The following is an 18,017-nucleotide window of genomic DNA, read 5'->3' as shown; positions in this document are numbered from 1 at the left end:
AATGGGCATTTCAAGAATGATGCATTTCTTCACTGAACCCCATGCAGTGTTCCAATGTTCTTGTAACTATAGGGGCTCAAATAAGCAAATTGCAATGGCTTGTTGTTAATCCCCATGAATTGAATGAACCTGTTTTGCTATAGTCAAATAGATTCTGGATGTTAGAAGAACAGATAATCGTAGAAGAGTTGCAGCAAAAATGGAGGCCATTATGTCTGTGCTGGCTTACTACCAGAATAACATGCTTGTTCTATTCCTCAACTTAGCTCTCTCTATGTAGCTTTGCAAGTTTTTATTCACGATATCTTTATCCAGTTTCCTGATGAAAACTGAAGTGGAGATGCCTCCACATCTGTAGACAATACATTCAAAGCTGAAATTCTGAAATTGAAACAGGATTTTTATCATCAATCCACACACAATACCCCAGAATGAAGAAACAAAACCAGGTGTTTAGAATTAGAAATAACTGAAATATCACATTTACATAAGTATTCAGACCCTTTGCTGTGATACTCAAAATTGAGTTTCGGTTTATCCTGTTTCCATTGATTATCCTTGAGATGTTTCTACAGCTTGATTGGAGTCCACCAGTGGTAAATTAAATTGATTGGACATGATTTGGAAAGGCACACGCCTGTCTATATAAGGTCCCACAGTTGACAGTGCATGTCAGAGCAAATACCAAGCCATGAAGATGAAAGAATTGTCCGTAGACCTCCGAGACAGGATTGTATCGAGACACAGATCTGGGGAAGGATATAAAACAATTTCTGCAGCATTGCAGGTCCCAAAGAGCACAGTGGCCACTGTCATTCTTAAATGGAAGAACTTTGGAACCACCAGGACTCTTCATAGAGCTGGCTGCCCGGCCAAACTGAGCAATCGTGGGAGAAGGGCCTTGGTCATGGAGGTGACCACGAACCCGATAGTCACTCTGACAGAGCTCCAGAGTTCCTCTGTGAATATGGGAGAACCTTCCGGAAGGACAACTATATCTGCAGCACTCCACCAATCAGGCCTTTATGGTAGAGTGGCCATACGGAAGCCACTCCTCAGTAAAAGACACATAACAGCCGCTTGGAGTTTGCCAAAATGCACCAAACGGACTCTCAGACCAGGAGAAACAAGATTCTCTGGTCTGATGAATCCAAGATTGAACTCTTTGGCCTGAATGCCAAGCAGCACCGCTCATCACCTGGCCAACACCATACCTACGGTGAAGCATGGTGGTGGCAGCATCATGCTGTGGGGATGTTTTTCAACGGCAGGAACTAGGAGACTAGTCAGGATCGAGGGAAAGATGAATGGAGCAAAGTACAGAGAGATCCTTGATGAAAACCTGCTCCAGAGCGTTCTGAACCTCAGACTGGGGCGGAGGTTCACCGTCCAACAGGACAACGACCCTAAGCACACAGCCAAGACAATGCAGGCGTGGCTTCGTGACAAGTCTGTGAATGTCCTTGAGTGGCCCAACCAGAGCCCGGACTTGAACCCGATCAAATATCTCTGGAGGGACCTGAAAATAGTTGTGCATCGATGCTCCCCATCCAATCTGACAGAGCTTGAGAGGATCTGCAGAGAAGAATGGGAGAAATTACCCAAATACAGGTGTGCCAAGCTTGTAGCATCATACCCAAGAAGACTTGAGGCTGCAATCCCTGCCAAAGGTGCCTCAACAAAGCACTGAGTAATGGGTCTGAATACTTATGTAAATGTGATATTTCAGTTATTTATTTTTAATTACTTTGCAAAAATGTCTAAACACGAGTTTTTGCTTTTTTTTGGGGGGGGGGGGGTATTGTGTGTAGATTGATGATTTTTAAAAAAAGAATTTAATCCATTTTAAAATAAGGCTGTAATGTAACCAAATGTGGAAAAGGTGAAGGGGTCTGAATACTTTCGGAATGTATTGTACATTGGGGGCAAGGATTTGATTAGGCAAATCATAAGGAAATGTGCGAAAGGAATAGTTAATGGACTTGAACAGCATATTGTTTTTTATTTCACGACACCCATAGTCTGAAAGTACAAAACATTATCCTAGCTGTACAATTACTTCAAACATCCAAATTATCATTGAAGTAAGTTAATAGGCAAGCCTTTGTTCTCGTGTGGTGTTTGCGAATACAAACACAATTTATGCTTTTGTAGATGTTGCTGGCATGAATTGTACTGCTCCATCAGTTTTAATTTAAGATATCAAAATTTGCTTGCAGTTACATTTTGTGTATGTTATATCAGTCATCAACTGTGCTAATTTATGCCAGTTCCCTAGCCCTCTAATTGTCAAATCTTTCCAACAGAAATATCATCCCGATCTCTTTAAAATGGCTTTGCCTTGTCTAAGTGCTTTAGGAGGGGCCCTGTCCCCTGACTATGTGGATTCCAACTTTTCAGTCGTGTTGGACAGACAGACATCAGTGGATGACAAAGGCAACTTTGACCCAAAGCCCATCAACACTTCCAAGTATGACACTGGAATAAATAACAATAGTTGCAAATTATATGGTTCCTTTACAATTAATTGTTATTATTTGCTCACATTTTACTAACATGAATTTGGCAAAAATCTCTCAATGCTAAGGTCATTAATTATGTCAGAATTATGCCCAAAGGTAGTGCAACTCTTCATTCAGAAGGATTTGTTTCTATCTCAAAAAAATTATTGCTAGGATTTTACTCTTAACACAGCTTTTACACATAAACAGTCTTGTTATAATTTCCAGCATCTTTTAATTTTCTCTGAACATTTGTAAAATAGTTTTGAAATAATTCATAATTAAATATTAACCACAGACAATTTCACCACAGGATAGAATCCATGACTGTTACTCTTCAATATGCTTCTACCAATAAAATCACAGAATCTTCATTGGAAATATTATAATATTAACGATAAGGTAAAGATAATTGAGATGGTATGAACCTCACTCAAGACATATAGGTTTAGATTTTGGTTTATAACTGTCATACAGTGAAAATTTTTGTTTTACATGCTGTCCAATCAGGTCAAATAATACTGTGCATAACACAATCAAGTGCAATAGATAGAGCAGAGGGGAAGATACAGAATGCAGAATATATTTTTCAGCATTGTAGTGTCAGTTTTATGTAAAAAATATGAACTTGCATTTTGCATATGCTGCATAATTGAAGCAATTGTGTCAGAAAATATATTAAACTCAAATTTACCTATTGAATAGATGCTGACATTCATTTGTCATATTAATGAACCCCCGAATACCACTCGCAGCAAAGTAAAATAAACAATTTGTGACTCCAGTGAAAAACTATCTGGTGCAAAGTGATCATGGCCACATTTGGTAGTTCTGTGGCAATTTGGCAATTTTTCATTAGTTTCATTATAAATTATTACTAAACATTTATGGAATTTAGTTACAGGGTAACTACTTTTCAATAGTTAATGTGGATTTTTAAAATTATGTCTTCTGTGTTACAGTATTTCAATTCCAGAGAAGTTAGAGTACATTGTGAACAAATATGCAGACCATCTACATGAGAAGTGGGCTTTTGAGAAGGTAAAATATTGGCATATTTTGGATATTTCATAATATTTTCAGAGAGAGGAATTGGGAAAAGTTAGTTTTAAGTCAGAATAAAAATGAAAACAGTGGATATTCTCAGCAGATCGGGTTGCGTTCATACTTCTGTCAAAGAGATTCACTGTAAGTAAACAACTAGTAGAGCTGTCTCACTGCTGCCGAGACTCTTCGGTACTGCATGTGGAGTTTGCAAGTTCTCTCTGTGGCCTCAAGGGCTACCTCCAGATGCGCCAATTTCCATCCACGTTCCAAAGATGTGAGCAATAGTAAATTGATGGAATCTGGAAATTACCCTTCGTTTTTAGGTGGGAGATTAAAATCTAGGGGTTGCTCAGAATGTGTGGACAATTAAATTAATGTAGGTTTAGTGTATGAGTATGCTTTGTGATGCGGCAAAGGCTTGTACCCATGTTCTGTAACTCTCTGACTTCAGTCCAGAAATAAACCTGTTCAATACATTTTTTATCTATAATGGTCCAACTTTTTCCCTGTCCACGGGAAAAAGCCACTGTTACATGGAGCAGACTACTTGGTGGAGTCATCCGGTGGGAAGCAGGTTCTCAGCTAATCAGTAGGGCCTAGAGCAATCATTCCTTGCCACCAATGCTACCAGGATGTAACAAAGAAACACTTTAAAACCTTGTTAATCCTCAATCCCAGGTTCACTGATCGTCAGAGCTGTCACTGAGAATGAAAGACTGACATTTGTAGCCATTCAGAAACACTATTAAAACACTATTAAATATTAAAATCAATTAAAAGTAGACATAGAACAAAATGAACCACTTATAAGCATGAGGAAACGACTGAAAACAATTTAAATGCAGTAAAGTCAACTTGAATAAAAAATGAAGTTAGCTCGTACTTGCTCTTGACTCCTTAGCTCCTTTCTCACCATTACACAAAGGGTCTGCTGGACTTAAGGCAAAGTCTGACTGGTAGAATTCCCAAACTAAGAGATCTAAAATCTACAGCATTTTTTTCATCTCTGACCAGACTCCATGGCGAGCACTGTTGTTCCATCATTTGTAGAAATGTTTGGGACTTGTGCCTTCATTCAAAATAATCCACACAATTGCACCCGCAAAAGCTCACAGCCCTGAACTGTGGCTTTTAAGTGCAAGATCTTTTTGTAGTTGGTAAGTTTTTAAAACACTAACATTAAGCAATATGTTGAATAAAATGTTAAATATTGCTTCAAGATTAAGCAGACATGTGGAAAAGTACAAAACTTTCTTTCCATTCTATATCAAGTTAACACTCCCTGGAGGTTGAGGGCCTCACATGTTTACATGGCATTTTAGTTCCATTTTTTTTTTGCATCAGTGTATAACTGTTTAATTTTATACATCTTTTAGAATGACATCTAAGCTGTGGATGTACACATGGTTTTCTGTTTATTTAAGTCATGTATAATGCAGGTAATCATGTGCAGTTTATTCATCATTAATTGCCACCAACAAGCCCAGATTAAGTTAACTATTCACTGACATGGTTTCCTCTAAATTCTGGGCTTTGTACTCTGTTAACTGTGTACACAATATACGAGAATCCAGCCACACAGAAAATCTATGTGGCTTTTGAGGACATAGGCAATGCTTACTCTGCCAGAAGAAGTGATATACCAAAAGCATAAAATAAAAATCCCATGTAATTCCACACAGTACAGATTACAGATGTGAATGCATGCCCTCTATTTGCCTGGAGAAGTGCAGTTCCAATAACATTCAAAAAGCTGTAGGACCTTCCAGGCCACCACAGCCCACTTGATATATTGTTCATATTAAATGACAAATTAATAAATAAACTCCCTTGATATTCCCGCCACCATCAATGCACTGTAGCTGCAATGTGCATCATATACAAAATGCACCCCAGTTACGTGGCTACATTATTTCAACAGAATCGCACAATTGTAGACGTACACCACCAAAAACAAGGACAGCAGGAGCATGGGTACCAATTGGCTTCCCACCAAGTGACGCACATTCCTAACTTAAAAATATGAAGTAATTCTTTAAACATTGCTGAGTTTAAATCCTGGAACCCCTAACCGAGTATTATATGGAACCTACACCAAAAGGATTGCAGTGGTTCAAAAGATGGCTCACTACTGCTTTTTCTAGGGCATTTAGGGATGAATAATGAATGCCAGCTTAGTCAGGAATGCCCACATCCTGAAAATGTATAACTACATTAAAAAAAATTAAACCCAGTTTAAGCTTGAGATGATTATTTTGTAAATTGAAATAAAGAGAGAAGTAATATTAAAAATGGAGAAAAATATACTGAAGTCATGATGATGAGGAACTATTGTCAAAAGTACATAATGTCTGTATACTTCAGCAAATGAGATTTAGTTTTGTTATTTGTTTACAGATTCAAAATGGATGGACATATAGTGATATAATCAATGAAAATATGAAGACTCATCCATTATTGAGACCCTATAAAACCTTAACAGAAAGGGTAAGGGATTTTAATGAGTGTTTACAACTGTTTGTAGCATTGTTTTCATGAAACAATGGAAGTGTTACAATGAAGCCTTGCCTCCAGGCAACTTCCATCTGAGCTCGAACTTTTCCTAATGGAGATATCATTTCGGGAAGTCTGTATTTCGTATCAGGTGAAAAATATATATTTGTAGGGGCAAGAAACAAATTGCTGGAGGAACTTAGTGGGTCAGGCAGCCTCTGAGAAAGTGAGACCACCAAATCATATCTCCCCCTCCCCACCCCTTTCTGCTTTTCCTCACGGATGACTCCATGACTTCTTTAATTCAGAGCTAATCCTGATGCAGGGTCTTGACCTGAAACCTCAATTATTGACACAAGAAATTGCAGATGCTGGTTGACAAAAAAATAGAAGCAAAGTATCAGAGTAACTCAGCAGATTAGGCGGATCTCTGGAGAATATCGATAGGCCATCTTTCAGGTCAGGAATCTGAAGAAGGATCCCAACCCAAAACATTGCCTATCCATATTCTCCAGACATGTTGCCTGACCCGCTGAGTTACTCCAGCACTGTCTTTTCTTGAAACTTCGATTATCTCTTTGCCTCCACAGATGCTGCCCGGCCCTCTGAGTACCCCAAGCAGTTTGTTTATTGCTCCAAATTATACCACCTGCAGTCTCTGGGGGCCTACATTATTTGCAGGAATTATCTTAGAAATTCTGTGTTCGAAACTTCTCTGCTACAGACAAATTGTAGAATAAAATGAATAGATGAGCACAGGTGATTCGTACAATACAGAGTGGTTGAATTTCCAGAAAACTGTACTTTTTGCAATTTTCCATAACAGGAATCCTCTTTTCCCATGATGTTTGAATTATGGGCAGAGATGTGTTCCTGTGGGATGTTTTTCTTTCTCATAAGTAATTTAATCAGCGATGACAAAGTTTCCTACCAGCAGCTGTGACCATGGATAGACTCCATGGATAACTGTCATGGATTGGGAAAGGGTTTAGCAAGTGGGGATATCAGGAAATACGATGGGATTTGAGGATCTAGGTTCAACTGCAAAAAGTGGTGTTATGGGTTGAAGATGGTGACTTGACAGAGTGCAGTAAAGGCTGTTGGTTACTTTAAGAAGCCAGTATAAGAGCTGGCCATGTCATCTGCACCTCCACACATTACAAAGCCTCAGAAAATGCCCTGTAAATGAAGAGCACATCACTTTGCAGTTGGCTGTTCACATGTCTTTAAACTGGAAAGGATGCCACAAAGGAGGGGCTTAGCTGTGACTGCAATCCAATCCACACCATGATGTCACATCCAAATCTTATTCCTCCATAGTACTGCGTGACTAAAAATAAAAATTGCCAAAATGTATTTCTTTCGCCTTTTCTGTTCGTTCATTTATTTTTCCAATACCAATTCCCATAAAAATGAATTTTATTTAATATATCAAATTTTTGGGTAGTGATATGTGAATTTCTCGGGGCAAATTTCTGTTACATGAAATTCCATAACACTTTGTTGTCGTGATTTATTTTGATCTTGATCGGTCAAAAAGGCCCAACAGAGGATGGACATCCTGCGGCAGCTGAGGAAACAATCTGCCACCGGCAATGATGGTCCATTTCTATACTGCCATCGTAAAGTCTGGCCTCACCTTCTCCATCATGGTCTGGTTTGGCTCAGCCACCAAGCACGACATCCGGAGGCTGCAACGAATCGTTCGATCAGCTGAGAAGGTTGTTGGCTGCAAACTTCCCCCCATTGACAAACTGTACACTGCAAGGGCCAGGAATTGAGCGGGCAAGATCATCTCTGACCCCTCTCACCCTTGCCACAAACTCTTTGAAGCACTTCCCTCTGGAAGGTGACTCCAGACTGTCAAAGCAGCCACAGCCAGACATAAAAACAGCTTTGTCTACGAGTAGTAGCTCTACTCAATAACCAAAAGTCTGTAGCCTCTTTTTGCTCTGATTTGTTTCATTCATATGTTGAAACTATAATGTTTTATTCTTAATGTTTTAATGTTTCATGCTTTATTCTTAATTGTTTACTGTATGTTCGTGATGTTACTTGCGAGCGGAGCACCAAGACACATTTCTTGTATGTGTACATACTTGGCCAATAAACTTATTCAATTCAATCTTGAACGCCCATCTTTTTGTTTGGCTCTACAGCTCTTCCAAGCTCAAAGGTTTCACTCTGGTAACAAGTACGACATTGTCATGGCAGGACATACCCCTGAACCGCAAATCTCAGTGCTCAGCAGCAGCCCTGCTTGCACCAACTTGCCAAATACCATTCTTGCCAGCCATTCTTATGCTGAGCATAGATGATTCATTGCTGTGAGAGCACCAGCGGAGATCAGAGATTAGTGTCATGTTTTTGGCACAGCTGCGTGCAGCAACATGAAGGGTAGAGTTTCTTGGTAGGTTTCCAGTACTGCAGTGTGCAGCAGGCGACCATGCGAGTTGACACATTGGGATCATTATTTAAAGTGCAGATACATGCCTATCAAAACTATGGGTTTGACTGTATGTGTATCATTGTATCTGCAATCACACAATAGCATAAATCTCATTGTTTTAAATTCTAATTTTGGTTTCATGCATATGTAGTACTGCATCAAGTCCATGAATAGTGTACTTTCTTAGAAAGTTGCCCTTGTTTAATTTTTTTCTGCATGTTTCCAAAACAGTTTTAAAATTAGTGACATGAACAATTCTTGAAACACAGGAAAAGGAATTGTATCGTTGGCCAACCAAGGAATCTTTCCGGATCATGCTGGCTTTGAACTGGAATATTGAAAGGACAAAAGAGAGTGAAGCCATGATGCAGCACCTTGAAAGCGAGAAACGGCGTAAGGCTTCTCAGGTACAGTCACTTGTCCCGTTCGACCTACTGAAGCTGTTCCAATGGCTTGGTCAAGCAAAGTTCATGAACATCTTCGCAGAATGCATATGTGATTTCAGTTATTCATGTGGCTTTTCATTGTATGTTCAACTTGATCAGACCCTTACAGCCAGTAACCTCTACACCATTTTTTTTGCTGTACGTAAATTTCATGAATGTATATCTTTTATCTTACTAAATGAATGTGCAATTTGACCAATGATTTTCCCCACTTTATTCCAAGATAATACTACAAGATGGGAAAGTGAGAGCTATCTCAGTAGTGATGGATGGTGAGATTCAAAATAAAAAGGAATGACTATGTCCCAAAGGCTCATTACACACCAGCTGGTATTTCTCCCAAAATGCACTTTGTTCCACCCAGGTGCTCATATTGCAACTGTGAGGCTGATTTAAATCCTGCAGATTATGTGCATGTCTGTGCTTCCCCCAGAGTTGAGAAACCAGAAATGAAGCAAAGATGGTAGCACATAGCTCCACCTTAAGAAGGCTAGGAGGAATAGAGGGTTTTATCCCAGTCGCTCAGTGAAAGCATTGGCCATTCATTATGATCTTGATATTTCTTCCCTTCTTTCCATCATCACTAACTCCCTTGCTATATTGGATCTCTCCCCTCCCACATGAGTCTCAATATCTTTCATTAATCATGTCATAATCATTGTTAGTCTCTTCCTTCCATCATGTTGCCAGGAACAAATGTAGGCCCCTTGAAGACAGAAACAGGTGAATTTATTATGGGGAACAAGGAAATGGCAGATGAGTTGAATAGGTACTTTGGTTCTGTTTTCACTAAGGAAGACACAAACAATCTCCCAGATGTACTAGGGGACAGAGGACCTAGGGTGTCGGAGGAACTGAAGGAAATTCACATGTCAGGAAATGGTGTTGGGTAGACTGATGGGACTGAAGGCGGATAAATCCCCAGGGCCTGATGGCCTGGAGGTAGTCAAGAAGGTGGCTCTAAAAATCATGGATGCATTCTTGATCATTTTCCAATGTTCTATAGATTCTACATCAGTTCCTGCGGATTGGAGGGTAGCTAATGTTATCCCACTTTTTAAGAAAGGTGGGAGAGAGAAAGCTGGGAATTTTAGACCAGTTAGCCTGACATTGGTGGTGGGGAAGATGCTGGAATCAAATTTTAAAGATGTAATAGCGGTGCATTTGGATAGCATTAACAGGATCGGTCCAAGTCAGCATGGATTTACGAAGGGGAAATTATGCTTGACAAATCTTCTGGAATTTTTTGAGGATGTAACAAGTAAAATGGACAAGGGAGAGACAGTGGATGTAGTTTACCTGGACTTTCAGAAAGCCTTTGATAAGGTCCCACACAGGAGATTAGTGGGCAAAATTAGAGCACATGGTATTGGGGGTAGGGTATTGACATGGATAGAAAATTGGTTGGCAGACAGGAAACAAAGAGGGATTAAAGGGTCCCTTTCAGAATGGCAGGCAGTGACTAGTGGGATGCCGCAAGGCTCAGTGATGGAACCGCAACTATTTACAATATACATTAATGATTTATATGAAGTAATTAAAAGTAGCATTAGCAAATTTGCAGACGACAAAAAGCAGGGTGGCAGTGTGAACTGTGAAGAGGATGCTATGAGGATGCAGGGTGACTTGGACAGGTTGGGTGAATGGGCAGATGCATGGAAGATGCAGTATAATGTGGATAAATGTGAGATTCTCCACTTTTGTGGCAAAAACAGGAAGGCAGGAGTCCAGAACCAGAGGCCACAGTTTAAGAATAAGGGGTAGGCCATTTAGAACTGAGATGAGGAAAAGCTTTTTCACGCAAAGAGATGTGAATTTGTGGAATTTTCTGCCTCAGGAGGCAGTGGAGGCCGATTCAATGGATGCATTCAAAAGAGAGTTAGATAGTGCTCTTCAGGCTAGTGGAATCAAGGAATATGGGGAGAAGGCAGGAACGGGGTACTGATCGTGGATGATCAGCCATGATCACTTTGAATGACATTGCTGGCTCGAAGAGCCGAGTGGCCTACTCTTGCACCTATTGTCTATGCATGTACCTACGTGGCCTTTTATTTTGCTGTTTTTTCGTTTTTCTCCGTGCAACATCGGACCATCCTATCAATTTGGCCATCTTCCGTGGAAGACATTGAAACATAAATGACAGTTAATATTTTGAGCTCCTCCTTATTCCCAGCCTTACCAAATCTACAGTTGTTTCATGTCTCATTGCATCCAAGTGCCTGCCTGCAAATCTTGAGATGATTGTACCTCACCACATTGATAAAACTGTTTCATATCATATGTAGGAGCTATTTTGTGTTTATAAGCTATCTTAACTTCCGACACATTCCTTAACATATTATTATATTCTTTGTATCCTGCTGTATTATTTTTGGACACCAGGGGTTTGTCATGAGATAATAGTAGTTTTACGTATATGGACTGGGACGAGCCATGGGAGGAGTCAGAATTATGAGTATAATTCGCCCAGCACTGACGTAATGCTGCAGTGTGACACCAGGAGCTGATAAGATCATAGGGTCTTAGTAGCCGTACAAGTCAAGCCTACTAAACATAGGGTTTAGTAAGCCAGTAACAGGATATGAAGGAGTGACGGTGAGATACTAAGTTCTTACCAGATAGATAGACGACAGTCAAACAAACAAGTTAACGATGGGAGATATACTAATCTATTTTGTATTATTACTTCAATAAACGACTAACTAACTAACTGCTACGTCGTGAAGATCTCTCTGTTGTTGTTACTTGCATCAAGAACCATCACTCGCCTCCTTCGGCAACAGTAAGCTTAAGGACTTTATTGGGAAGGACTAAGTTGCCGCTACATTGTAAGAACTTATCTTTAGCCGTAGTGCTGTTATATGAACTTATCTTTGCCGGATCGCAAGTGTAAGAACTTATCTTTAGCCAGAGCATTACAATTGTAATAACTTATCTGAACTGGAGTGATTTATTGTAAAAACTTCCTCAGCCGGAGTGAATGGATCAAGAGCTATCCTCGGTGAGAGAAGATAAGGTAATCTGTCTCTAAGAGTTATTTGAAGTTTAATTGTCTCTAGGAAGGAGACTGAAGATAGTCGCGACTAACAAATTAGGATTGTTTTGTCGCAAAACTTTGAAGTTGAAACAGACTGACAGGGTCATTACCTGCGCTGATCTGTCTAACGGAGATTGAAATCTTCGATAAACTTTGCGCAGGAATTGTAAGTTCAGCATTAAGTTTTATTGAAAAGCTGCTGGATCAGAAGCTGTTTTGGACAGCTGCTGAAATTGAATGCTGAGAACACAGAAATTACCTTGAACATCGCAAGTTATCAGCTTGTTTTGAATTCCTTTGAAGATATGGTTTTGCGTCAATAGGTCTTAAAGGGATATTGACGTACAAGTATGCTTGTATGTAAATCTGATGTTTGGCCAGCAGGTGGCGCCATCAGAATGGATTCCCAAAGAGAAAATGTTTTTTCTTCAATAGGTCTAACTTCTAAGTTCTCTTTTGTCTCGAAGTGGGTTGCTACCCTGAAAGGACAGCATGAGATTGAAGAAAAGGAAGAAAAACAAAAACTCAAGATATAAACAAGCCACATCTCATGCATCTTGGATGCACTCTGCTCGTATGAAGGCTAAGGCAGACCTGGCCGTTCTCACAGAACAGGCTGCCTTCATGGAAGACAGGCATGAGATTGAGATACAGGAACAGGAATTGGAAAAAGAACAACTGAGAAGAAAGGAAGAACAGAAGAAACGAGATGAACAATTGAAAAACAAAGAATTGTCAATTGAACAGAAGAGAAGACAATTGGAAATGGAGTTCGATAGGAAGATTGGAAGACCCAGAAGGACAACTGAGAAGACAGAAGGAACGATTGGAACTAGCTGCAATAGCAGCAGCCAAGACAAGACTCAATGAACTTAATGCTAGGAAATCAAGATACAGCTCGACAGGAGCTGATAGGATGAACTCTTATTTAAAAAGAGGAACTTTCAAAGACTCTACCTTTGCTAAAGCAATAGAAAAGCCGCAAATGGTCAAAAGCAGTTTGGCAACGACTATAGAACTTGTAGAAGCGCAGGTGAAAGAAGATCATCCTGAAATACTTCCCTTTGAACAAAAGAACAAGGATAAGAAACCAGAACAGAAGGAAAAGCCAAATGCGAGTGATGCTGTTCTCCCATCTCAGACGTGTGACCATATCGGGGCTGGTGTTGAAACCTGCATCTCATCCAAAGCAGTCCAAGCTGATCCATTGGCTGGAGAATCTGGTCCTGAAAATACTTGTCTGAGCACAGAGATGACTGAGACCAACTCTGAACTAGCACCAGAAGATCGTGAATCTTCAGATCAAGAAATGATAGAACTGGAAACTTCAGGGGATCCTGCACCAGAAAACTCAGCACACCTTGAAGACATTTCAACCAAAGTAATTGTTGGAAAAACTAGTTCCGCAGAGAATACAGTTTTTGTCGATGGTGGAAAACTAAATGAATCCATCACCAGTAAAACTGAAGAAGACCATCCAGAAATCTCTGTTACAAATGAAACTACCCTGGATGGTGAACTGAGAAGAGGACCACAACAGCAGGGATGGGAATGGCTGCCCTGCCGCTGCTGTCAATCGAATATCTTTTGCAAGCCAAGAGGAGCTTCTGATCAAGCAATACAATCACAACTTCATAATGGGAAAATCCAAAGTTGACACAATGTTGTGAAAAGAATTACAGCTTCAACTAGACAAATCCATCTTCTGGACTGACAGCACAACGGTGCTTAAGTACATAAACAACAAAACCAGACGCTTTCAAACATTTGTAGCAAAAATAATCTCTTTTGTAAGGGATGTTACTGACGTATCACAATGGAGATATGTTAGCATAAAGGAAAATCCTGCAGGTGAAGCATCAAGAGGGCTGACAGCAGACTTCTTAAGCTGGAAGAGAAGAAGACTGAAAAAGATCCTGTCTAATGGGCAAAATATTGGAGGCTGTACTAGATGCACAAGGTATTGTGCATACTGTTCGACTTCAGACTAAGAGCAACATCCTGGAGAGATCGATAATGAAGCTATGTTTGCTTCTGGAAGCGGATACTTGATTACAGCAAAGACTGGTGGTTTTGAAGATTGAAGAATCACTATAGTAGATTAGATGCCAATGTATAGTGCATGCTTTTTTGATAATGTATGAAGTTTTTATGGCTCCTTTTAATGTTCATTAGTGATTGTTTCGTTATATACTTAGAACAATTAGGGGCCAGTGTGTAGGAGCAATTTTGTGTTTATTAGCTATCTTAGCATATTATTGTATTCTTTGTCTCCTGCTGAATTATTTTTGGACACCAGGGGGTTGTCGTGAGATAATAGTAGTTTTACGTATATGGACTGGGAGGAGCCATGGGAGGAGTCAGAATTATGAGTATAATTTGCCCAGCACTGACGTAATGCTTCAGTGTGACACCAGGAGCTGCTAAGATAATAGGGTCCTAGTAGCCATACAACCCAAGCCTATTAAACATAGGGTTTATTAAGCCAGTAACAGGTTACGAAGAAGTGATGGTGAGATACTAAGTTCTTACCAGATAGATAGACGACAGTCAAACAAGTCAAACAATCAAGTTAATGACGGGAGATATACTAATCTGTTTTGTATTATTACTTCAATAAATGACTAACTAACTGCAACGTCATGAAGATCTCTCTGTTGTTGTTATTTTCGTCAAGAACCATCACTCCCCTCCTTCGTCAACGGTAAGCTTAAGGACTTTATTGGAAAGGACTAAGTTGCCTCAACATCATATAACTAAAGGTGAATGTCATTAGTGAAACAAATGGCTCATTGGTCCAGGAGTAAGGGATTGACCCTGACCTTGGGTGCTGTCAGTATGGAATTTGCATGATTTTTCCATTGCTTGGATTTTGTTTTGTGTTGCACTGGTTTCCTCCCACATTCTAAAGATGTGCTGCTATTTTAATTGACCACTGAAACTTACGCCTGGGTGCAGGTAATGGCAAAAAGAATTAAAGGAGAGTTAATGGGCTTGTTTGAGAAAATAAGCAGGAGTCCAGAGGAAATAAGTTGCACGGGTACAGAAGAGATGATAATGGAACCAGTGGAATTATTCCCCTGGGAACTAATTCAAATCCCGTGGGTGAATAGTGTTCACCTGTTTTGTTGTTAGTATAAATATTTTTACCAAGGCTTTTAATGTAATTATTTCAATTTTTAAAAATGTTTTATAATAATTTCTTGAATTATTTCTTGCAGAGTTCAGGGGGATACGCCCCTGTTCCAGCTGACTTGTCAAATGCGTTGCTCTCCAGAGAGAATCAGGTCAGTAGCTTTAGATTAAACTTTGTAATTTACAAATTGGTAACTGTCTGCTGCTCATCTTCTCATAAAATGCAGTGACTAATGGGGTGCCACAAGGCTCAGTACTGGGACCCCAGTTATTTACAATATATATTAACAATTTAGATGAGGGAATTAAATGTAACATCTCCAAGTTTCTGGATGACACCAAGCTGGGTGGCAGAGTGAGCTACAAGAAGGTTTCTATGAGGCAGCATGGTGACTTGGATAGGTTGGGTGAGTGGACAGATGCATGGCAGATGCAGTATAATGTGGATAAATGTGAGGTTATCCACTTTGATGGTAGAAACAGGAAGGCAGATTATTATCTGAATAGTGTTGGATTAGGAAAAGGGGAGGTTCAATGAGACCTGGGAGTCCTTGTACATCGGTTACTGAAAGTAAGCATGCAGGTACAACAGGCAGTGAAGAAAGCTAATGGCATGTTGGCCTTCATTGCGAGAGGATTTGAGTTTAGGAGCAAGGAAGTCCTTCTGCAGTTGTACAGGGCCCTGGTGAGACCACATCTGGAGTATTGTGTGCAGTTTTGGTCTCCTAATTTGAGGAAGGACATTCTTGCTATTGAAGGAATGCAGCATAGGTTCACCAGGTTAATTCCCGGGATGGCAGAACTGACATATGAGGAAAGAATGGGTCGATTGGAATTGGATTCACTGGAATTTAGAAGGATGAGAGGAGATCTTACAGAAACATATAATTTTTTTAAGGGATTGAACAGGATATACACAGGAAAAATGTTCCCCATGTTGGGGGATTCCAAAACCAGGGGTCACAATTTAAGAATAAGGGGAGGCCATTTAGGACAGAGCTGAGGAAAAACTTTTTCCCCCAGAGAGTTGTGAATCTGTGGAATTCTCTGCCACAGAAGGCAGTGGAGGCCAATTCACTGGATGTTTTCAAAAGAGAGTTAGATTTAGCTCTTAGGGCTAACGGAATCAAGGGATATGGGGAAAAAAGCAGGAACGGGGTACTGATTTTGGATGATCAGCCATGATCATATTGAATGGCGATGCTGGCTTGAAGGGCCAAATAGCTTATTCCTGCACCTATTTTCTCTTTCTATACTTCTATGATCACATTAAATATCATTCTTCACTGTAAGGTTTCATCCACTATTATTTTCTAACTAGGATGTTTGATGGAACATTTCCAAAGTTCACTCTTTTCTTACAAATATTTTTTTCTCAACCAAAGAAGCCCAATAAATTCCAATCCCAATAAATTAATGAATGTTGCAAATTGTTTATCGGAATTTGCATTTTATGCTCGACATAATCCAAAAAAGACAGTGTCACGATGTGAAGTCAAATTAGAATGAATGTTAAGGCTGGCTAAATTACTTTAGCTTTTGTCGATTGATCATCCATGTTGTATGTAGAAGTGGGTTATGGGGATGTATGCCAGAACTGGCTGTTCCTAACTAAACTATTCCAATTTTGATCTGTGTGGAATATTGTTCAGTGTATCTCTTCATTATAAACATAATAAATGTGAACTTCCATTCATCACTGTATTGACCTCAACCTCAATTAGTACTTCAGGATTGGAGTTCTCATTGGTAATGTCTAGAGTCTTGTGAAGTCAATGCCTTGTAAAAAACTGAACGATTTGGTGACAGTGTACGGGAGTGATATATTCTCTACAGTCAACTGTGTGCTGTTTTGCAAAGCATGTGAGAAAGCAGCAAATCATGACAAGAAATATTTAGTCTCCCAGCATGTACAGACAGCTAAACACAAGTTGGCAGCAGAGAAACTGAAGGTGGGAAATACGCAAGCTTGTCTCCTCACTACATTTACTGCTGGCTCCAGTCACAAATCTGAGCTTGAGTGATCTGTGTAAGGCCTTCATTGATGCTGGAATTCCACTGTGGAAATTGGAAAACAAATCTCTCAGGTTTTTTTTAGAGAAACACACAGAGGAACATATACCGAGCGAGTCATCATTATGGAAAAATTATGTTGACAGCAACTTCAACATTGTTGTGCAGAAAATTAGAGATGAAGTTACATGCAACAAAATATTGATCTCAATAGATGAGACAACCTATGCTGTGGGGAAATATGTTGCCAATGTGGTCATCGGTACACTGGAGGCAGGTCAACAATCAAAGGAGTATATCCACATGAATATAGAGTCTGCAACTTGTTTCGGGTATGCACCAGTGACCTCAGCTGGGGTAGAAAGAAGTTTTTCAGAACTGAAGCATATTCTGTCTGACAGACAGCATAGTTTAATACCAGATAATTTGAAAAAAATGCTAGTAATTATGTGCAACCAGGCAACTTTGGTCATTTAATGTAGTTATACCTATATATTTTCGTTTTAAACCAGATTTTGGTGGTGGGAATACATGCCTTTTATGCCTTTATTTTGTCAATAAATGCCTTTTTTGTGCCTTTTTTGTAATTTTATTATGCCTATTTGCCTGCCTATTTCAGTTTTTTACCACCTAAACATCCTGGCTCTAGTAATGTCAGTGTGTATCTATTTACCAGTTTTCAGTCCAGGTTAAGCTCAATAATTCTAACTGAAGACCAGTCTTTTTGAATATGTACATAAGATTTGAATGCTTGAAAGGATATAATTGCACATTTTAAAAGAAATTAAATAGTCTCAAACTGGTTTTTAAACCACCAAGTAGTCAACCTTTAATTAATCCCTTTCAACTGTTTTTCATCAAAACTAATGGATCTGAACTAAGTGCAGAGTCAAACA

General features: G+C 39.6%; 1 protein-coding gene across 1 annotated transcript in view; it reads left to right on the top strand.

Annotated features, from left to right (window-relative positions):
• The window catches only part of LOC144597735 (ryanodine receptor 3-like), a 308,708-nt gene that overhangs the window by 157,478 nt on the left and 133,213 nt on the right, over nt 1-18,017 (top strand). Inside the window, exons 53-57 of the mRNA XM_078407262.1 lie at nt 2,307-2,470; nt 3,464-3,542; nt 5,946-6,035; nt 8,760-8,897; nt 15,195-15,260. Of these exons, the coding sequence (XP_078263388.1) occupies nt 2,307-2,470; nt 3,464-3,542; nt 5,946-6,035; nt 8,760-8,897; nt 15,195-15,260 (537 nt within the window). The remainder of the gene's footprint in view (nt 1-2,306; nt 2,471-3,463; nt 3,543-5,945; nt 6,036-8,759; nt 8,898-15,194; nt 15,261-18,017) is intronic.

The sequence above is a fragment of the Rhinoraja longicauda genome, chromosome 10, assembly GCF_053455715.1.
Source record: "Rhinoraja longicauda isolate Sanriku21f chromosome 10, sRhiLon1.1, whole genome shotgun sequence".
NCBI lineage: Eukaryota > Metazoa > Chordata > Chondrichthyes > Rajiformes > Arhynchobatidae > Rhinoraja > Rhinoraja longicauda.
The sequence above is the reverse complement of the archived record's forward strand: the minus strand, read 5'-3'. Positions and strand labels throughout refer to the sequence as shown.